At 39.4% G+C, this 24,440-nt stretch overlaps 1 protein-coding gene across 1 annotated transcript in view; it reads left to right on the forward strand.

Moving 5' to 3' along the window:
* Positions 1-24,440, forward strand: part of LOC133653588 (adenylate cyclase type 6-like) — a 125,936-nt gene that overhangs the window by 98,111 nt on the left and 3,385 nt on the right. The window contains exons 18-22 of the mRNA XM_062053024.1: positions 247-276; positions 359-491; positions 1,615-1,878; positions 10,830-11,034; positions 11,166-11,290. Coding sequence (XP_061909008.1) covers positions 247-276; positions 359-491; positions 1,615-1,878; positions 10,830-11,034; positions 11,166-11,290 — 757 coding nt within the window. The remainder of the gene's footprint in view (positions 1-246; positions 277-358; positions 492-1,614; positions 1,879-10,829; positions 11,035-11,165; positions 11,291-24,440) is intronic.

Raw genomic sequence — 24,440 nt, forward strand, 5'->3', positions numbered from 1 at the left:
ACTAAGTGTATTAAATGGAGACCTTTTGTTAGTGAACAAATGCAGTCTTTCCCAATTGCTTTCACAGTCCGCCTGAACTGCAACACAATACCATGCTACTGATTAGCTCTACCTTCAAGTGATAACATGAAGACCTACTTTCTCGTTGGGTTCTCTTTTTTGAGAATGTTCTAATTAAGCAACGATCATAATTAAAATGTGTCTCGTTCATTAATAGTTGGAACCTTTCTGTGTGTTTCTTTACAGGCTGGGTTTCAATGCAACTGCAGAACAGTGGTATGTAGCCTTCACCGTCTGTGCTTACTTTTCATGACTCTCTTGACTCATGTTGTTGACTGATCAACTATTCTTTCCACAGCCTGGAGAGCGTGACCAAAGTACCCCTGAAGGTCATGACCCCTGTAATCCTGACTGTGTTTGTTCTGGCTTTGTACCTGCACGGCCAGCAGGTGGAGTCCACTGCGCGTCTGGATTTCCTGTGGAAGCTTCAAGTAAGAGAGAGCTGAAACCAAACAACAAGACTTTTGAGCACGTTTGTTATGGAAGTTTGGTAATGATGATGATTTCATCATTTTAGTGTTTCTCTTTGATGTTGTATGCCTCGTTTGTACATGTCAGTGTTTTTCAACCTTTTTTGAGCCTACTAGGCACATGTTTTTCATTGAAAAAATGCAGAGGCACACCACCAGCAGAAAACATTAAAAAATGAAACTCAGCAGCCGATATTGACAGTAAAAAGTCGTTGTCACAATTGTTGGATATGAATTTAAACCATAACAGACAATGCATCACTTTAGCTCTTGTCTCAAAGTAGCTGTACTGTCACGACCTGTCACGTCACGCCGTGACTTATTTTGACTTGTTTGGTGTTTTCCTGTGTGTAGTGTTTTAGTTCCTGTCTTGCGCTCCTATTTTGCTGGTTTTGTTGGTGTTTTCCTGTAGCAGTTTCATGTCTTCCTTTGAGTGTTATACCCCGCACCTGCTTTGTTTTAGCAATCAAGACTATTTAAGTTGTGCGGACGCTACCCTTCTTTGTGGGGACATTGTTGATTGTCATGTCATGTTCGGATGTACTTTGTGGACTCTGTGTCTGCTCCACTCGCTGTAAGTTTTTGCTGTCGTCCAGCATTCTGTTTTTGTTTACTTTGCAGCCAGTGCAGTTTTAGTTCCGTTCTGCATAACCATCCCTAAGCTGCAATGCCTTTTTATAGGGGCATGGTTTAAGCATTAAAAACCTTTTTACCTGCACGCTGCCTCCCGCTGTCGTCTACATATTGTGATCACGACAAACCATTGTCGTCTCACACATGTGTTCCCGACATCTACAAAGCAATTAGCGACCTGCTGCCACCTACTGATATGGAAGAGTATTACACGGTTACTCTGCCGCGCTCTAGACAGCACAGACACTCAACAACGGCACATTATTTGTGGATTATTATTACTGGTTTGTAAAAAATATTTTTAACCCAATTAGTGACAATTACTTAATCTCCCACGGCACACCAAACTGTATATCACGCGGCACAGTGGTTGAAAAACACTGCTCTAAAGAAATGAAATGATAAATAGAAAATAATAACAATGAACACTAGCATCTGCCCCCCTCGCCAGGCTACAGAGGAGAAGGAGGAGATGGAGGAGCTGCAGGCCTACAACCGCCGCCTACTCCACAACATCCTACCCAAAGATGTCGCCGCCCACTTTCTCGCCCGAGAGCGCCGCAACGACGAGCTGTACTACCAGTCGTGCGAATGTGTCGCCGTCATGTTTGCCTCCATCTGCAACTTCTCTGAGTTCTACGTGGAGCTGGAGGGCAACAACGAGGGAGTGGAGTGTCTCAGGCTGCTCAACGAGATCATCGCCGATTTTGATGAGGTGAGAAGACGACGAGAAGGAAAGTTTAAAGAGGAACTGTGCTTTTTTTAAAAATTCTGCCTATCGTTCACAATCATGGGAGACAAGAAGACAGAAGGTTTTTTTTTCTTTTGCATTCTAACATGTAAAAATCCCCTTGTTCTCGGTGGCTCGCATTGCAGCTAACGGAAACAATTATTTCTACCTCTAAAACACTTTAAAAATGCATTCAAAAACTGTCACTTCATTTACATTTACATATGATAACCAAGCTGAAGCAACATTGTTATTGTAAGAGCGAACACTGAGGAACTCTTTTTCATGAGGGTTCCAGGTTCGATTCTTGCTTCCGCCGTCTTAGTCACAGCTGTTGTGTCTTGGGCAAGACACTTTAACCACCTGCTCCCGGTGCCACCCACACTGGCCTCAATGTAGCTTAAAAGGTGTAGATAATGGGTTTCACTATGTAAAGCGCTTTGAGTCATTAGAGAAAAGCTCTCTATAAATATAAGTCACTTCACTTCTAACCAACGTTCCCTCTAAGGTGCGCGCCTGTGCAATTGTGCACTGCTCAAGCGTCCTCTGCGCACGGCAATTCTATGCCACGCACAAAATCAAATAAAAAAATAAGCGCATAACAATTTTCGACACGACACGGACACGACAGAGAAAACACATCACCAAAACATTAGTAAAAAAAATTATATCTAGCCAAACTGGTCATTTTCTGCAGTACAAACCAGACCAAAACCAACTTTGTTATATCAACAGCAGCCGCTCGCTCTTTCTCACTTGCACCAACGCATGCACATATGGCACTTAGCCAGTGATGCGTTTACAGTCACACAAAAAGTCGGACAACTCCAACACCACACATAAAGTGTAATTCCAGGTCGTTACACTATGATTTACCAATCAAATGTGTGCTTATTCTAGTGTCATTTATTAGGAATCTTAAAGGCCTACTGAAACCCACTACTACCGACCACGCAGTCTGATAGTTTATATATCAATGATGAAATCTTAAAGGCCTACTGAAACCCACTACTACCGACCACACAGTCTGATAGTTTATATATCAATGATGAAATCTTAACATTGCAACACATGCCAATACGGCCGGGTTAACTTATAAAGTGACATTTAAAATTTCCCGTGAAATATCCGGCTGAAACGTCGCGGTGTGATGACGAAGTCAGAGTAACGGAAGTAATGGTACCCCGTAGAATCCTATACAAAAAGCTCTGTTTTCATTTCATAATTCCACAGTATTCTGGACATCTTTTGCAATTTGTTTAATGAACAACGAAGGCTGCAAAGAAGACAGTTGTAGGTGAGATCGGTGTATTAGCAGCGGACTACAGCAACACAACCAGGAGGACTTTGTTGGAGAGCAGACGCGCTAGCCGCCGACCTCACCTTGACTTCCTACGTCTCCGGGCCGCCAAACGCATCGGGTGAAGTCCTTCGTCCTTCTGCCGATCGCTGGAACGCAGGTGAGCACGGGTGTTGATGAGCAGATGAGGGCTGGCTGGCGTAGGTGGAGAGCTAATGTTTTTAGCATAGCTCTGTGCGGTCCGGTTGCTAAGTTGCTAAGTTAGCTTCAATGGCGTCGTTAGCACAGCATTGTTAACCTTCGCCAGCCTGGAAAGCATTAACCGTGTATTTACATGTCCACGGTTTAATAGTATTGTTGATTTTCTATCTATCCTTCCAGTCAGGGGTTTAATTTTTTTGTTTCTACATGCAGTTAAAGCACGATGCTATCACGTTAGCTCGTAGCTAAAGCATTTCGCCAATGTATTGTCGTGGAGATAAAAGATAAAAGATAAAAGGTCCATTTCGCGTTCTCGACTCTCATTTTCAAAAGGATATAGTATCCGAGGTGGTTTAACATACAAATCCGTGATCCACAATAGAAAAAGGAGAGTGTGGAATCCAATGAGCCAGCTTGTACCGAAGTTATGGTCAGAGCGAAAAAAGATACGTCCATCACTGCCTCTCAAGTCCTTCACTGTAACGTTCCTCATCTACGAATCTTTCATCCTCGCTCAAATTAATGGGGTAATCGTCACTTTCTCGGTCCGAATCTCTCTCGCTCCATTGTAAACAATGGGGAATTGTGAGGAATACTAGCTCCTGTGACGTCACGCTACTTCTGGTACAGGCAAGGCTTTTTTTTTATCAGCGAGCAAAAGTTGCGAACTTTATCGTCGATTTTCTCTACTAAATCCTTTCAGCAAAAATATGGCAATATCGCGAAATGATCAAGTACGACACATAGAATGGATCTGCTATTCCCGTTTAAATTTTAAAAAATAATTTCAGTAGGCCTTTAACATTGCAACACATGCCAATACGGCCGGGTTAACTTATAAAGTGCAATTTAAAATTTCCCGCTAAACTTCCGATTGAAAATTCCTTTGGAGGATGACGTATGCGCGTGACATAGCCAGTGAAACAGAGGTATGGCTTCCCCATTGAAGCCAATACAAAATAGCTGTTTTCATCTCATTATTCCACAGTATTCTGGACATCTGTGTTGGTGAATCTGTTGCAATTTGTTCATTGCATTATGGAGAAAGAAGCTGAGCAAGCAAAGAAGAAAGTTGTCGGTGCGAAGCGGAGTATTTTGCGAGGGAAGTCAGCAACACAACACAGTCGGTGTTTCATTGTTTACATTCCCGAAAGATGCAGTCAAGATCGAAGAACTAGGACAACAGAGACTCTTACCAGGAGGACTTTGATTTGGATACACAGACGTGCTACCGTGAGTACGCAGCTGCGCTTCCAAACATTTGATCGCTTGCCCGTACTGAATATCAGGTCACCCCGGCTCTCACAGCATCTTCCCTATCTGAATCGCTTCCACTCCCCACTAGTCCTTCACTTGCACTTTCCTCATCCACAAATCTTTCATCCTCGCTCAAATTAATGGGGAAATCGTCGCTTTCTCGGTCCGAATCGCTCTCGCTGCTGGTGGCCATGATTGTAAACAATAGGGAACTTTGCGGATATGTTCAACCGACTACGTCACGCTACTTCCGGTAGGGGCAAGCCTTTTTTTTAATCAGATATCAAAAGTTGCGATCTTTATCGTCGTTGTTCTATACTAAATCCTTTCAGCAAAAATATGGCAATATCGCGAAATGATCAAGTATGACACATAGAATATATCTGCTATCCCCGTTTAAATAAAAAAACTTCATTTCAGTAGGCCTTTAATTTATAAATATTAATCATGAAATGCTGTTAGTATATTAAATAAATACTAATAAAAATATATTTTTTACAAACAGGAAGTTGCAGGAATGTACACATGATCCCCTGCTTACATCTCATTGTGCAACATGTGAATGTTTTAATGGGAACTAAATGCAATGTCTGAAAGGTGTACAAATTATTTCCAAAGCAGGACCTCCACCCAGACAAACAATACAAGTACACAGTTCATGAAAAACAATAGTTTTTGTTATTGTCATTGTAAGTGGGCCTAAACACTTATATTAGAAAATAACCTCATGGAAATGACTGCTGTCATTTGATTATAATAATAAGAGAATGTTTTCTGTCTATCTGTGTCTTGGCCCTGCGATGAGGTGGGGACTTGTCCAGGGTGTAGACCGTCTAATGTAGTAACACATTGGCGTCCTTCGGTATTAGCCGTAAAAGCAAACTCCGGCAAGAGATTAGCTAGCTTCTACGTCAACACGAAACACGTTTGAGTTTGTAATGCTCAACTGCTGACTGAAAAACATGAACAATCATATTACAGTATCTGTAAAGTATTAGCCCACATTTCATGTTTTGTTTGTACACAGCTAGCCAGTTATGTACTGTAGTTGTAATAACACACATGACGTGCTGTGTGTATCATGATCAATATAAAGTGTGGCTCACTTGATGGACAGTTGTGTGTTTGGTCCAGCTAGCCCGGGTCATTTCCTGTTGATTTGGGATAAGCACGCCATTTATGTCAAAATAGCTTGTCTCCAAAATCCCCATTTGCAGCTTTGAGTCGCTTTTACCTCACTCTATCGGCTTCTGTCTGCTTCGACGTTTCACTCTCTTCTTTGCGCTTGCTTCTAGAAGCAGTAGTTCATCCTCAATATATTTAATTTCAGAAAGATAAGGTTGTGATCCTCATTTGTCCAAAAGTAGTCGTCTATGTTGTTTGTTACCAAGTCTGCCATGATTAGAACACACTCGTGTTTGAATCTGGGAGTAGGAACACAAGTACATGAGTACATCCCCTCAGTACATCACTGACTTGCTATGCCCCTACTCTTCAGGACGCAGCCTCCGGTCTTCAGGCCAGGGTCTTCTAAAGATCCCAAAAACTCCTTTTAAAACCCGTGGAGACCTGGCATTCCAGGCTATAGCTCCCAGACTCTGGAACAATTTGCACCAGTCCCTTTGTGATTTTGACTGTGTTGAAACTTCTAAGAAACTTTTGAAAACGTATCTTTTTAGTAAAGCTTTTAGTTAATGCACCTTTTAACTATCATTTTTAATCCACTTTGTGTCCTTTTTATGATGTTACCCCTGTTGTTTTAATTAAATTGTTGTTTTACTTCACCTATGTTTTGTACAGTGCTTTGTGATTTTATCTGTGAAAAGCGCTTTATAAATAAAATGTACTTACTTAGTTACTTACTTGTTGCCAGAAGTCAGACATGCGCTGCTATTGAAAGGGAAATCAATGCGCGGAAGAAATACATCTGGGAAATTATTAAAATGATCAAATTACAGTAAATGTTGAAAATATTACATATTGTTATTGAACATGTCTGTTACTACATCATATATATAATTGCAGCGTGTATATAAAACGTTGATGGAGGGTTTTGGAGTTTTAGGGGCTTTGAAGGCTACAACGGTGACTCCTATTTGCGGCATCTTTCAAGCGTGTTTTATCATCTTTAAAATATTTTTTTTAAAAAGACATGTGTGGTCTTGTCTCTCATAATGATTGTGAACGATAGGCAAAATTCCAAAAAAGTGCAGTTTCCCCTAAAGGGAATGGTATTAGGTAGACTGACCATATGTCCTCTTTTCCCCGGACATGTCCTCTTTTGCGGGCCTGTCCGGGCTGTCCGGGCGGAGTTTCTTAAATGCCTCAAATGTCTGGCATTTTGAGTTAGGGTTGCGTGTATTTTCAATGTACGTTCAGGGTTAAGAAGGGGTTAAAAACAAAACAAATTGTGCGCGCAGCAGCATTGGTGAGGGAGGGGCAGAGACAGAGAGAGCGAGAGAGTTATGATAAACGTGCATGCGTCGCCAGGCTCTGCTTTTTATCCATAGATTTATCAGATTAAATTTTTTATTATTTATAGGAGGGGTGTCAAAAGTGTGCCCCGGAGGCCATTTGCGGCCCACAGCTAATGTTTTAAAGGCCCACGGCACATTCTAAAAATACATTAAAATAAACAAAAACATAACAAAAGTGAAATAAAAAAGCTTAAAGGTGAAATGTAATTTAGAAAAAGTTGCAATGTTGACTAATAAAACAAAACAGTTTTTTTTTCTTTCAAACGGTCATTGCTCAAAACATAATATTAAATCAAAATCAATGTTATTATCAATTATTGACCTATCCAAGGTTCCGATTACTTCACATCAAATATTCCACTTTGAAAAATATTTTTGGTGGAAGATTTTGCATATTTTGTGTTTGCCATAAAAAACATAGTTTTGTTTGACAAAAAAGGGCGGAAAACATACAAACAAAAAAACAACATCAAAAAACTAAAACATTTTGAAATGAGGAATAGATCTGAAGTTGATGTAGACTCCAGAGATTTAAGCGTTAAATATAAAATATATGTATGCCCTGGCACACCATTATCATCATTTCATGACCCAAGCAAAACACTTTTTACACTTTTATACTGAAATAAATACACCTACAACTTATTAAATAAAAACATAGAAAAAACTACCAGCAGCGGTAAAGTTCAGATCCATGAAGGAAAGAAGAAAGTGAATGAATGTTTATAACTGAATACATTTACATATGTATACAAATTGTTTTCTTTTTTTCTTATTTTTTAAAATTAATTAAGTAACGTTTATGACAATCTTTTTCCAAAACACAATATAGAATGTGAGATATAACAGGATAATGCATACGTTTATCATTTGTTTTCAAAACGCTTACAAAAAAGTGGGGCCCCAAAAATTTACTGTGGGACCCCATATTTATGACTTGATGGGTCCCTGGGACCCCATTTTGAAAGTTCCTAGCGCCAACACTGCTGTCAACAGAGGAGAAAAAATGCTTTATTTGAATAAATGTATTATTTATAAAGCAAGTTCGAGTATCATTGGCAAATGTTCACCTAGTCCCGGCCTTGGCGTGCTGCCCGCCTTGGCACGCAAATATGTGTCCTGTTTTTGGGATTTTAGAATATGGTCAGCCTATATTAGGACAACTGACCATTTACAGCTTTTCCCATGTCTTCTCTTTTGGGAGACTTTCCAGAATGTGTTGCAATGTGTTTGTGGGATTTTTTTTGTCCATTCTTCCACAAGAACATTTGTGATGTCAAGGGCAGGGCCGGCCAAAAACGCGCTAAGCGGTTGCTCAGGGCCACAATGACTTGGAGGGCACACGATTATGGCAACCAGTCACTTTAGTAGCTGATCGTCATCGTTCTGTGCAGGTGTTTGCTTGTTTCTACTTTGATGGACTGCATGTGGAATCAATTATACTTTGTGTCTGCTAAACTTTATTTCAGCGGTGAGTCTTTTGTAGTAGTTACTTCTGTTTAATAGCATCGCAGCCGCGTCCACTTAAAAGCCCACAGAGATCATTGCTAATTTACTGTAGCATCACATTGAACGCCGTCATCGTGACAGATTTATGGCCGTATTTCTAAAACGACATAAGTGTAAACCTTTTCCCCAAAGATATAGTGTAGGATCTTTTTCCTTTTCCTTATCAATCTGATTTTATACCTTTTCACATAAACTTTGGACATGATCTTGAATATAAACACAGGACTATTGTACATATTGGATTGAATAGTCCAGTGGTTCTTAACCTTGTTGGAGGGACCGAACCCCACCTGTTTCAAATGTGCATTCATTGAACCCTTCTTTAGTGAAAAATATTATTATATATATATTTTTTAAATTCAAGACAAAGTTGTATGTTTTTTTACTGGTGCACAAAATGAACCGTGCATGAACATCACCTTGTTCCAAGAACAAAACCAACACATTGCCAAGCCACGTGTTACAACAGCATGGCTTCATAGTAAAAGAGTGCAGATACTAGACTGGCCTGCCTGTAGTCCAGACCTGTCTCCCATTGAAAATGTGTGGGGCATTATGAAGTGTAAAATACGACAACGGAGACCCCGGACTGTTGAACAACTTAAGCTGTATATCAAGCAAGAATGGGAAAGAATTCCACCTGAAAAGCTTAAAAAATTGTTCTCCTCAGTTCCCAAACATTTACTGAGTGTTGTTAAAAAGAAAGGCCATGTAACACAGTGGTAAAAATGCCCCTGTGGCAACTTTTTTGCAACGTGTTGCTGGCTTTAAATTCTAAGTTGATGATTATTTGCAAAAACAAATTAAGTTTCTCAGCTCGAACATTAAATATATTGTCTCTGCAGTCTATTCAATTGAATATAGGTTGAAAAGGATTTGCAAATCATTGTATTCTGTTTTTATTTACGATTTACACAACGTGCCAACTTTACTAGTTTTGGGTTTTGTAAAAAAAAGACTGCAAAACACATCGGTCAGAAGCACCCAAAACCCTGTGCAAGCTCGTGCCCAAATGCATGAACCTCATGATTTGACGCATTATTTAACACTAGTATTCAACATTGTAACAACATTTTTACGTCAGACAAGGCGAAAATCATCATCGGCCCCCTTTCAAGTTGAGCAGCACTACTAGCTAGTGAGCTTAAAGTAAATTGCTGTCTCTGGCTGTACAGTGCAGGTCTTAAGGCATCGGGGAAGTGAGGTTCAACCAGCATACTATAAAATATCCACACTAAGTGGTGTCAGTTACACATGCACACTGCACTTCTGTTTGTTGTATTCTGTTGTGAGAGGTACAAATAAAACTTTTTTAAAAAGATGAACATGTTTACGGGGTCAAAATTATGGAGGGGCACATTCGACAAAATCAAATAAATAAATACATCTTTAAATAATGATTTAAATGTGCTATTAATTATTTACAATTGGAATTAAATACACAAATGTGTTATTAAATGTATCATTAAAGTATTTATTATTATTATTTATTAAATTACATTTAGTTATTTAATCATTTTGGTTACATTATTTCATGATTTAATGATTAATTTAGTTATTGAAATATGTAATAACACATTTAAGTAATTATTTACAGATTTGTTTATTTTATTTTTGTCCCATTCAACCCTTGTCAGTGCTTTATGAATGTATTTTATCTGTCAAACTCAAGTGTGGAAACAAATCTTGTCCAAACACTGCAAGTCAGCATTCACCAATCACCAATCAGGTTTTAGGACATAAATAACTACTTAAATGTGTCATTAAATAAAAATCCTTAACTGAATCATTAAATCATGAAATAAATGAATAATTAATTAATAGCAATAATGAATTAAATCGTGAAACATTTTTCGAATCGCGAAATAATTGTATAAATCGTGAAGTAGTTAACTGAGCCATGAAATAATGACAAAAATAATAAATTGTATCATGAAATAAGGAAGTAAATCATGAAATATTTCAACCAATGACTAAATAATTATATGTCATTTTACATGAAATAAATGAATGGCATATTTAAAAACACATTTGTGTTTTTTTACAAATTAAGTAATTTTAAAAAACATTTGAGTATTTATCTAAGAATGTATCTATTTATTTAATTTTATCACATTAGGCCGTCCATACAAAATGTCTCTTTTGTTCTAGGTCCCTTGCCTCATCTGTCTCATTCTCCACTCGTTTCCTAGATCATCAGTGAGGAAAGATTCCGTCAGCTAGAGAAAATCAAAACCATCGGTTCTACTTACATGGTTGCCTCTGGCCTCAACGTCTCCACCTACGACAGAGAAGGTCGCTCGCACATCCTGGCCCTGGCCGACTACGCCATGAGGCTTAGGGAGCAGATGAAGTACATCAACGAGCACTCCTTCAACAACTTCCAGATGAAAATAGGTAAAGCGGGTGGATGGAATATATTGCTCTGTGTTGATATTTACCATTTGTTTGGGAAGCCTTTTTTTTCCTAGTAGGAGAATTTTAGACTGAGTTATGCTGGTGTGACTAATAGTTTGGGCTGTGCTCAGGTCTGAACATGGGACCGGTGGTGGCAGGGGTGATTGGAGCCAGGAAGCCCCAGTATGATATTTGGGGGAACACAGTCAATGTAGCCAGTCGAATGGACAGCACAGGACTAGCAGACTACATACAGGTAACACACTTAGTAACCAATCACATCACGTCTGTTGTCAGGGGAGTACTATTGCATCCCACTGGAGTAGTAGCCTGCAGGCAGGGGCGTAGCATCAAATTCTGGGACCCTATTCACAAGATTACTGAAGGGCCCCCTGTCACACCCTGAACACAACATTGCCACCCCGTACATACACACTTAGTATGTTTACATGCACTAAAAAATAAATTATTGCAGTAGTTGTCAAACTTTGTTCACCAAGTATCACCACAGAAAAACGCTTGGCTCTCCAAGTACCACCATAATGACCAACATTAAAATACAATAGCACAGTAGGCCTAGGTGTTCGTTAAAAACAAGGCAGCGGTTTTATTTAACAGGTATATTTAATGTTTTTGGACACATTAACATCACAGACAGTTTGAGCAGTAACACTGTGTTTGAAAATGATAAAAATAAAAATAAAAATAAAAATAAAACACTGTACTTCAATTAGGTGATTCTTTGTCGTACCACTAGTGGTACATGTACCACAGTTTGAGATTCCCTGAACTATTGCATTAGTTTGGTTGCAGCCAGCTTTTAAAAACACATTCATCCATCCATTTCCTACCGCTTGTCCCTTAAAAAAATTAAATAGGTGTATTACTTTAAAACAGGGGTGCTCAGACTTTTTCTGCAGGCGAGCTACTTTTCAATTGATCAAGTCGCGGGGATCTACCTCATTCATACATATAATTTATATTTACTTATTTATGAAATATATGTTTTTGTTAACAAGTTAAAGGTGTTTAATGATAATGCAAGCATGTTTAACACATATAGTTAATATTGTTAATAAATTAAAGGTATTTAATGATAATACAAGAAGGTTTTATACATATAGTTAATATTGTTAACAAGTTAAAGGTGTTTAAAGATAATACAAGCATGTTTAACACATATGATTAATATTGTTAACAAGTTAAAGGTGTTTAAAGATAATACACGCATATTTAACACATATAGTTAATATTGTTAACAAGTTAAAGGTGTTTAAAGATAATGCAAGCATGTTTAACACATATAGATTCCTTTTTTTCATGAAGACAAGAATATAAGTTGGTGTATTACCTGATTCTGATGACTTGCTTTGATAGGAATCAGACAGTAGTGCTGATAACGTCCGCATTTTCAAATGGAAGAGAAAAAAAGTCCTCCTTTCTGTCCAATACCACATGAAAGTGGTTGGTTTTTGGCATCTTATTTGTCCAGCTTCTGTACTCCTTTGTATACAGTGCACACTTTACAAGAAATACATTGGCGCCAAACTCCGTAGCTTGCTAGCTTGTGCACGCCAGCTTTCTGAGACTCTTAGCGCAGGCAGGATGAAGCAGAGCTTTTATTGTGAAGGCAGGAACTGTGCAGTCGGTCTTTGGAGTTTTGACGACAGGTATGGCGCCAGAGTCTGTTGAAATAAAAAGTGTTTCTCGCCTTCATCCTGTCGGTCATTTTTTCTTAATAATGAGATGGCAGCAGCCAGCGTCATCTCAGAAGACCCTTGGGTGCCGTGAATGTCAATCAAGTGACGACAGTGACGTCATAGTGAAGATTTATGATCGCTCATTTTTAGGACTATTTTTTTAATGCCTGGCTGGCAATCGACTGACACACCCTCCGCGATCGACCGGTAGCTCGCGATCGACGTAATGAGCACCCCTGCTTTAAAAGATGCAATTAACATATCTAGACCAGAATCTACAGCATCTAGATGACCCCGTTTTTTTGTTTGTTTGTTTTTGGTGTTTTTCATGCCTTATTTTAAAATGGCTAACTTTAATCGAGAGTCCTTGAATGAACCGCAGTTATGGACAATGAGATGCAAAGGTAGATTTATTGTATTTTTACCTGACGTCTATCACCTCATCTTTGTACCAAAATACTGGTGCTGTGTGTGAATGCTTACAGAGGAAATCTGAATGACGTCACGATGTCGGTATTGAGTGAAGTGTTTGCCGTTATCCAGGTGGAAGGATATTAATGCATTATATTTATTTTATCTTAACATTTATTACATCTTTTTATAACCTACATATTTGAATTCCATGAAAAAAATCTTCAAACTTTACAATATCCCCACTTTTTTCTTGACTTGCCTGTTGGGTACATTGTTTATAAATAGCCGCATGCAAGATTTTTAGCTCCAATAGGCTCATTACATCTTCTTAGTAAATAGATATGTTCAGTTTTTTTATATACAGTATATATCCAGATAAGTTTTAGATGTTGAGTTGAGTTCTCAGCTATTCTATCCAGGGCCGGCCCGTGGCATAGGCCGTATAGGCAAATGCTAAGGGCGCCGTCCATCAGGGGGCGCCACGCCAGTGCCACAAATGTTGGAGGAAAAAAACAAAAAAACAACAACTATTATTTCTAAATACATAAAATAATCCCACGTTAATTAAAATGCAAAGTAAAGCCTATTTAATAGAAATATTATTTGTTACAACATTACGCCCCCCCTCCCACGGTGCGCCCCCTCCCTTCCCGTATCATGACTCTTTTTGGACGTCAACACATAAAAAAATCAACACAAGATGTCAAAACGGCCAAAACTGTCAGGTGCCCAGGGAAGAAAAAAGAGAAAAGAAGAGGAGAAACGAGAAAAAGAAAGAGGTAGCAGGTAGGTAACGTTAGCCTACATGAAATTATTTGTCTGTTACAGAATGTGATAATAACCTGGCTTTTTAGCAATAAGCTAATGTTACATGATTCGGCAATTGATAATCAATAAATAGCTAGTTCTGTTTTAACGTCGGGTTAATATTGTGGAGGGGGCTAAATTGTTATGGAAAATAATAATGTAACGTTAGGTAATTACAGTACTCCCTGGTGTACAGTAATTTGTAAGTCATTCTAGTTAATGCAATATTAAAAAGCACAAATAGAGAACTCTGTAGGATCCCCTTTTTTTGTAATATAGTTGTTAAAGTCATACTGGTTTGATATCTTGTTTTGTGCAGTGCCTTATTTATATTGTATTTTTAATTTATTTTATGCAACTTGTTGACACGTTTTATTTTGTGTTTATGTATGTAAAAAATATTGTATTTCATATATTCATTTTTTATTTTTTGTATTCATTTATTTATCCATATTTTTTTTTATCTTGTTAACTATTCTGATTGTTAATTTGCTTTCTTTAAGTAAAAAAAAAGGTAAAAGACAAAGCTATTCGGTTTCTTGTGAGTATATACACACTGCCGATGTGGGGGGGGGGGGGGGGGGCACGTAAAATCTTGCCTCGGGCGCCAGATTGGTTAGGGCCGGGCCTGATTCTATCTTTACAAATATCATCAAACTCATTCCCACAGGAGGCCAAAATTCAACGCGTTGAAGATAACATTCATGTGATTGTACATCTTCTGTATCACTACATTAATGGACCGAGATCTTTGAATTGCGAATGTAACGATAAACTGTATTAATGATAACCGCGGTAACTCCTCACAGTTAGTATTACCGTTTTAAATTAGAATGATCAAAATAACGGTGACTTACAACTGCACTTTGATAAACGCACGGATCGACTAGTGCTAGGTAGCTTAAATGCTAACTTGAAAACAAGACACATTAACGTCTTTCCCCATTAAGACACGACATGCCACAATCTAAACATATATGAACGCATTGCTGTCTGAGCAACTAAGCTATTCAATTGTGGAAATTGAACCTACACGCTGTGCTGTCTTAGCACAGGTAGCACTTAGTGATTGATCTGGGCTCAGGAATATAACACAGGGGTGTTTTTTTACAACTTTATTACCAAAGCTGGAGCTGTCTACAACAGAATGTGACGTCACATGAACCGGAGTTGAAGTAAAGTGAACGCTATTCACCTTTGTCAACAAACTAAAACAATTCTAAAACTTCAAAAATGGGGGGAAAAAAACACTTAAAAACAGTAAAATAATAATATGGCTCTTAAGAATCCAGTACAATATTTAATAAAGTTATGTTTAAGTTTCACTTTTGCATCTCATAGCACATAACTGCGGTGCGTTCAAGCAACCTTGATTAAGTTCAAAACAGAGGCGGCACACGTTTTTAAAGACAGGTGAGGAGGCTTAACCCCCTGTAGATAAACTAATAACAAGGATAATGATAATCATAGTAATGATGTAATAGCAAGATTATTATTGTCCACTAATGATAATCCTATACATCTACACTGTAAAAAAAATCTGTAAAAAAACGGTCATCCACTGGCAGCTACGGCTGCCAAACGAAAACCATAAAATTAAAGTAAAACATTGTAAACCAAATAATGATCAAAAACATTATATTTACAGACATTTTCATGAAACGTTTTGCGGAAAAATATCGTAATTTTACAGATTTTTACTAAATTATTTAGATCAACCACCTTTAATAAAGTGACGATGCCAACAGTTCTGCAGAAAAATACCTTTATTCTACAGAGTTTTTCCAAATTATTACAATCAAACACTTTTAATGAAGTGACAATGCTGGCAGTTCCACAGAAAAATACCATTATTTTACAGATTTTTTCTGAATTGTTAAGATCAACCACCTTTAATAAAGTGACGATGCAAACAGTTCTGCAGAAATATACCTTTGTTCTACAGATTGTTAGTATGGACATATACTTTTATATAACAAGCTACATATTTTATGAACGATAATTACTGTAATTTTACATGAATTTGAAAGTAATTTAAGAAAACAGAAAATGCTATGTATAATTAATTTGGTATTTTTCTGTAAAAGAAATATAAATATACACAGTTTGTCATTACTGGCATATTACTTAAAATAACAGGGGGATTGTTTATTTACAGATAATGTCTTCAATTCTACAGTTTTATAAACTATTTAAAAAAAATAGAAAAATTACAGTAGAAATTTAGAGTAAATTAACCATAAAAATAGGAATTTTTTTTACAGTGTACCTTACACTATGAAGTAAAGGGAAACTTGGACAATTACATGTTTTAAAACGCTAGTGTCAACCAAATGTAGTCCAAATAGATAGATAGATAGATAGATAGTACTTTATTGATTCCTTCAGGAGAGTTCCCTCAGGAAAATTAAAATTCCAGCAGCGGTGTACAGAATTGAGATCGAATTTAAAAAAGTAAATAATGGGGGTATAAATGGAAACAAAATAGAAAAATATTACAATAGCATAAAAACAAAAAGCATCAATGAGAATACAAATATAACAGTAAAATAAGAATATAACAAGAGAAACTAGGCATTAGTGACCATGTTATGAAAACGTATTACACTGTTATTGTTTTGCATCCCCCGTCATTCTAATACCCCCCCCCTCCCTCCCAGAGAGGACTTGTACAGTCTAATGGCGTGTGGGACAAAGGAGTTTTTTAGTCTATTAGTCCTGCACTTGGGATGAAGCAGTCTAGCACTGAACAGGCTCCTCTGGCTACTGACAACGGTATGCAGAGGGTGACTGGCATCATCCAGGATGCTCACTAGTTTTTCCACAGTCCTCTTCTCTGCCACCGTCACCAGTGAGTCCAGTTTTAGTCCGATCGTAGAACCGGCCCGCCTGATCAGTTTCTCCAGTCTGGAGCTGTCCTTCTTAGATATACTGCCCCCCAAGCACACTACGATGTAGTACAGAACACTGGCAACCACAGACTGGTAGTACATCCACAATAGTTTTTTACAGACGTTGAAGGAGTGCAGCCTCCTCAGGAAGTACAGCCTGCTCTGTCCTTTCCTGTACAAGTGGTCCGTGTTAACAGTCCAGTCCAGCTTGTTGTCCACCCACACCCCGAGGTACTTGAATGAGTCCACGGTCTGTACCTCGACTCCCTCGATCACAATAGGTTGTGACCTTGGACTCGACCTCCCAAAGTCAATGACCAGCTCCTTGGTCTTTGAAGGGTTGAGCTGCAAGAGGTTTCTGTGGCACCAGACAACAAGTCCCTCACCAGCCTCCGAAACTCCTCCTCTCTGCCGTCCCTGATGCACCCGACGATGGCTGTGTCATCTGCGTACTTCTGGATGTGACACAGCTCTGAGTTGTAGCAGAAGTCAGCGGTGTACAGGGTGAAGAGAAGAGGGGCCAGCACCGTTCCCTGGGGTGCTCTGGTGCTGCTGATCACAGTGTCAGATGTGATGTCCTTCAGTCTGACGTACTGTGGCCTATGGGTGAGGTAGTCTGAAATCCAGGCAACCAGGCAGGGATCCACTCGCATTCTGTCCAGCTTGTCCTGGAGTAGGCGGGGCTGGATAGTATTAAAGGCACTCGAGAAGTCCAGGAACAGGATCCTCACAGCGCCATTTCCCTTATCCAGGTGTGAGTGGGCTCGGTGCAGCAGGTAAAGGATAGCATCCTCCACACCAACACCTGCCTGGTACGCAAACTGCAGGCTGTCCTGGGCATGTTGCACCTGTGGTCTGAGGAGGCTGAGAAAGAGCCGCTCCATTGTCTTCATGATATGAGAGGTGAGCGCCACTGGTCTGTAGTCGTTCAACTCACTGGGGCAGTTCTTTTTGGGAACTGGAACGATGCACGACGTCTTCCAGAGGGTGGGCACTCTCCCCAGCTGCAGGCTGAGGTTGAAGATCCGCTGGAGTGGTTCACCCAGTTCTGCAGCACAGGTCTTCAGGAGTCGGGGGCACACCTTGTCTGGGCCTGCTGCTTTCCTAGGCTGTAGCTTCCTCAGTTGACCTCTGACCTGGTCTGCAGAGATGACTAATGTCTGCGTAGAGGTGGTGGAGGGGGGTGTTGCCATGGCTGGGGGGGAAGTGCGTTGATGGGAAAGGGGGTGGCTGCGATGGGGATTGAGGGGTGGAGAGGACACGGGCTGGTTGAACCGGTTGAAGAAGTTATTCATCTCATTGGCCCTCTCTATTGTCCCCCCAACAGCTCTGGTCTTTGCCTTGTGGCCTGTGATGGTTTTCACACCTTCCCAGACCTCCCTCATGTTGTTCTGCTGCAGCTTCTGCTCCAGCTTCTTCCTGTAGCTGTCCTTAGCTTCCCTCACGCGTTGTTTCACCTCCCGCTGTGCTGCTCTCATTGCCTCCCTGTCTCCACTCCTGAAGGCAGCTTTCTTCTTGTTGAGGACAGCTTTAACCTCTTGTGTTACCCAGGGTTTGTTATTAGGGTAGCACCGAACAGTCTTAGCAGGGCAGATCACGTCCACACAGAAGTTGAGGTAATCCGTGAGACAGTGAGTCAGCCCATCAATGTCCTCACCCTGTGGAAGCAGCACGTCCCAGTCTGTGGTGTTGTAGCAGTCCCTGAGGGCATCTTCCATTTCAGGGGACCATCTCCTCACAGAGCAAGTGTTAACAGGCTGCCTTTGGACCAGGGGGTTGTATTTTGGCTGCAAATGGACAACATTGTGGTCAGACTTCCCTAGTGGGGGGAGGGGTGTGACCTTGTATGCATCCTTGACATTAGCATACAGTAGGTCAATTGTCCTGTTGTTTCTCGTGGGACAATCCACAGCCTGGTAAAAAGCAGCTAACGTTGAGTCCAAAGTAGCATGATTGAAGTCCCCAGAAATGATGAAAAAAGCCTCAGGATGTTTTGTCTGTAGCCTTGATGTGATGGCGTGGATCATCTCACATGCACTGGCTGCATCTGCCCTCGGGGGAATGTAAACACAGAGGGAGATCACGTGACTGAACTCCCTCGGCAGATAGTATGGCCGGAGGCTAACAGCTAGTAGCTCCAGGTCCGGGCAACACAAGACTTTCTTCACGGAGATGATCAGTGCGTCCGCCCTGAGATCGGTAGGTCGCGAGTTTAAACCCCGGCCGAGACATACCAAAGACTATAAAAATGGGACCCATTACCTCCCATCAAGGGTTGGAATTGGGGGTTACATCACTAAAATGGCTCCCGAGCGTGGCCACCGCTGCTGCTCACTGCTCCCCTCACCTCCCAGGGGGTGGAACAAGAGGATGGGTCAAATGCAGAGGGTAATTTCACCACACCTAGTGTGTGTGTGTGACTATCAGTGGTACTTTAACTTTAACATCCCAAAAACATGTTAGGCTAATTTTAGACTCTAAAATGTAAATGTAAGTGTGAGTGCCAATGTTTCTTCTGTCTATACAATAGGTGCCCCAAGTCAGCTGGAATAGGTTACAGCTCATCGGTAGCCATAATGAGGACAATATCGAAAATGGATGCTAGTCTTATAAGAAAAGTTGTGCTTTTCTTACTACCAATACCTTCAAGAAGTCCTACATGTGTGCTGCTTGGTGTGTGTGAGAGATTCTCTCAGCTGGTACAAGAGTCACTGGTACAGTCAATGCACTTCCATTCAATATAGTATTTTGTGCTGTGAAGTGGCACAGGAGACACAAGATTGTTCCTGAGATGGAAGGCCACCAGTTCACACATCTGCTTCTCATACTTTCCCTAGAGGAAGAATCCCTGTTAGCACAGGATGTGATGTTCTATGGCTGAAAGGTCCTTTAATGTTCCTCCGGAGAGACACAAGACTAAATTTGAATTCCCCAGCCACAGGAAAGGATAGGAAAATCATTTTGACTCTGTGGGTTACATTTAGAGCAACACTGCCACCTGTTGTATGATTTGTGTTACTATAAAGCAGTGTTTTGCAACCTTTTTTGAGCCAAGGCACATTTTTTTCATTGAAAAAATCCTGAGGCACACCACAAGCAGAAATCATTAAAAAACTAAACTCAGTAGCCGATATTGACAGTAAAAAGTCGTACTTGCAATTGTTGGATATGAATTTAAACCATAACCAAGCATGCATCACTATAGTTCTTGTCTCAAAGTAGGTGTACTGTCACGACCTGTCACATCATGTCGTGACTATTTTGAGTTTTTTGGTGTTTTCCTGTGCGTAGTGTTTTAGTTCTTGTCTTGCGCTCCTATTTTGGTGGCTTTTCCTGTTTTGTTGGTATTTTCCTGTTGCAGTTTCATGTCTTCTTTTGAGCGCTATTCCCCGCACCTGCTTTGTTTTCGCAATCGAGACTATCTAAGTTGTGCGGACGCTATCCTTCTTTGTGGGGACATTGTTGATTGTCATGTCATGTACAGATGTACTTTGTGGACGACGTCTCTGCTCCACACGCTGTAAGTCTTTGCTGTCGTCCAGCATTTTGTGTTTTGTTTGCTTTGCAGCCAGTTCATTTTTTGTTTCATTTTGCATAGCCACGCCTAAGCTTCAATGCCTTTTCTAAGCGGCACTCGCCTTTTGTTTATTTTTGGTTTAAGCATTAGACACCTTTTTACCTGCACGCTGCCTCCTGCTGTCGTCTGCATATTGTGATCACGACAAACCATCGTGTTCCCGACATCTACAAAGCAATTAGCTACCTGCGATGTACAGACACTTAACAACGGCACATTAATTGTGAATTATAATTACTGGTGTGCAAAAAATATTTTTAACCCAATTAGGGGAAATTACATAATCCACCACGGCACACCAGACTGTATTTCACGGCACACTATTGTGGTTGAAAAAGACTGCTACAAACCATTAGTCGGCCATTGCAGAGGCACCAGATAGCTAACCACTTTAAGTTAATGAATTAAATATTGGAGGTAAGCAGATGACATTTTGTACAGTTGGTAACAGTTTGGGGAAGGCATGACTATTCCCGAGTGCACAAAGCAAGGTCCAAAAGTTTAGATGAGTTTATCATTGCGTAAGATGTTTTTTATTGCAGCAACAGAAAGACACTGCACTCCCGACCGTGGCTCAAAGCCACAAAAGGAAGGGCTAAAAATCGTAAATAAAAATAATACACTTGGCGCTTTTGTCCTCTGTGGCCAGAAGGGGATGTTATTATGTGTGACAACCTGTGCACCCAACAACACTGCAACTCTGCTTAGCCTTTGGCTTTGGCATGATAGTGGTTCTGGTAGTATGCAAAAAAAAAAAAAGCCAATGGCAGATCTTTGTCCATAGTTCGAGGTCAGGTGCGGAGAATATTTGTGTGAGGATGGTCTAATAACTAGCCTGCTTATCATAATCGGGTCAACATTTCAACGGCTTACTGAAATCCACAAGTTCTGACACAGACAGCTTACATTAAACAAATACTTGGTTGTGTAATTTTAAACAGGCACTCAATAGATACTAATACGTGTACACAGGGTAAGTCCCCTAACCCCTTGTAGCAGAGGCCTCAAACTCTTTGCAGCCAATAGTTAAATCGATCATGACAATCTTGCAGACAAAAAAAAATACATTACAACAAACACACATTGGGTAACACAAAGAGCTACGGCTGGAGCTATCAATTATCGTAATAATCAATTAACCTTTCTATTAGTCTGTTCAATTAATCGAGTAATTGAATTAAACACACTTCATTGCCTCGAAGCATATTTTAGAAAAAATAGTTTAAATGAAAAATTATTTTTGATTTTTGCTTGCATAACCGTCGGTCTTTTTATTCTAATAAATGCACAATATCAACATTGAATTGAATTAGCATTTTTAACATGATAGATGGCTAGGTACTGTATATAGCTAAATAACTAGCTAAATAGCTAGATAGATAGATAGATAGATAGATAGATAGATAGATAGATAGATAGATAGATAGATAGATAGATAGATAGATAGATAGATAGATAGATAGATAGATAGATGGATGGATGGATGGATGGATGGATGGATGGATGGATGGATGGATGGGTGGGTGGGTGGGTGGGTGGGTGGGTGGGTGGATGGGTGGATGGATGGATGGATGGATGGATGGATGGATGGATGGATGGATGGATGGATGGATGGATGGATGGATGGATGGATGGATGGATGGATGGATGGATGGATGGATGGATGGATGGATGGATGGATGGATGGATGGATGGATGGATAGATAGATAGATAGATAGATAGATAGATAGATAGATAGATAGATAGATAGATAGATAGATAGATAGATAGATAGATAGATAGATAGATAGATAGATAGATAGATAGATAGATAGATAGATAGATAGATAGATAGATCGATCATCATTTGGCGAGCCGCTGGATCCATCTACAGTATATATAGATTTCTGTGATGACGTTACGAGAACGGTACTCTTGTGTTACGTCTTTGACGTAACACAAGAGTACCATTCTCGTTTGCGACTGAAGACACGGCTACATAGCAGACAGCACCGAAAGAGTTTACTAACAATGCACCCCCTAACATTTAATCTAAAGTGTGGTTAACGTTTCGATCCTTTGGATACATGTAACACTATTTGTAACGTTTGGAAAGCAGCGATAAAGTAGCGTCAGCCAGACTAATCTGAGCACCCACCTGTTGTGACGGCATGGAGACACTCAAGGGGGAAGCTAATGCTAGCAGAGCTACAAACTGGCAAGACAAGGACAATGAGTTGAAAGACCTCCAGCCCCAACATAGCCACAACTTTGCAAGGTTATTACATCATCTACTACACTGTTCATTAGGGATGTATACCAAGTACTGGTATATTTTAGTACCGGTATCTAATTGGGTAGGTCCTCCTAGACCGTGAAGATTCTGGACTAGTAATACTGCTTCCGGTACTTTTTTTTATCCAGCTGATCGTCGTAATTATGAATCACAGTCACGTTGGGTTCAGCTTACACATAGCAAATCAACTTGGAATAATTACAAATAAGAAACAACACCACACAAAAGTTTGTAACACAACAATTCATCCTTTAAAGTTTCAAGTGAACGCCACTTAAAAGGGAACTGTACTTGTTTTGGAACGTTGCCTATCGTTCACAATCATGAAAGATATGACGACCGATGTATTTTTTTAATGCGTTAGAAATTGTAAATAAAGTATTTGAGCTTCTACACTGAAGCTGCTGTTTAGTTTACGTCAGGGATGTCAAAGTCATTTTCATTGAGGGGCCACATCGCAGTTATGGCTACTCTCAGAGGGCCGCATTTAATAGTGAGTAATAAATGAATATGAATAAATAAGGATGATAATATTACACAATTGCTTATGCATTTGATCATTATATATATATATATATTTTTTTTATTAATGTAAGAAGAATAATTTTTTGGGGGTACCACCATATTTTACAGTCAAATTCTGGTGACAGACGGATCTTTTTTTTACTGTAAAATCTATGGTTGTTGCGTTTTTAAATAGAAAATGTTACGACTGTTTTCTTTTAGGGTAAACTTCTGGTGACTGTGCAGCTAGTGTTTTGTTTTTTTCAAATATATAGTTATTTTTAAACAATGTACAATTTAATGGACAATTTGCTTTGAAATCATAAGTCAGAAAATCATTTTTATTCCAACAAAAAAGGTTTGTAGTGTATGATAATATAATAGTTATTACATTATTAGGAAACACAAAACTAACAGTTCATCATTATCATTACAGGTTATAAGTACTTTCCAACCTAAACTTTTACAAATGTAACAAAATATTACATTATTAATGTGAAAAACATTATTATTACAGATTCATACAGATATTTAAGCATCTATTTTTATTTTAGGAAAGGGAAATGTAATTTGTTACTTCATATATGATTGAATAAAAATATATGCAATTTCATGAACAAATAAATTTAAAGTACTTTGACGCGTATTGTTTCCAGACTTTCGCGGGCCACTTTGAATGATGTGGCGGGCCAGATCTGGCCCCCGGGCCCTGGGTTTGACACCTCTGGTTTACGTGGTGGCACTTAATTGTATCTTGCACTTGCGTTACTGTGGTGTTAAAACCTCTCTACTTGATACACAGCTTGCTTTTCTCTGCATTTAATTGTTGCTACCGGAGCAAACAGCAGTGAACACCTGGTAGCTTCTTCAAAAGTGTTTTGTTTACATTTTATTTTCTTTAAGTTCATGTATTGCAATGCCTTGAAGTTGATACTTCTACTATTTGTTCGAAATAAATACAGGCACCGCCTGTTTTGTATGTCTAATGTAAAAAATGAACACATGACATTGTTCTGACAAGACCCATTAAACATATCATTTTATTTTTACCATGCAAATCGTATCGCATCGAATTGTAATGTTTTAAAAAGTATTGTTAGTTAATCGTATCAAGTTATATCAAGATGAATATCAAATCGCCATTAAAGGTAGAGATGCACACCCCTAATAGATAAATAGATAGATAGATAGATAGATAGATAGATAGATAGATAGATAGATAGATAGATAGATAGAT

Source organism: Entelurus aequoreus, linkage group LG07, assembly GCF_033978785.1.
Source record: "Entelurus aequoreus isolate RoL-2023_Sb linkage group LG07, RoL_Eaeq_v1.1, whole genome shotgun sequence".
NCBI lineage: Eukaryota > Metazoa > Chordata > Actinopteri > Syngnathiformes > Syngnathidae > Entelurus > Entelurus aequoreus.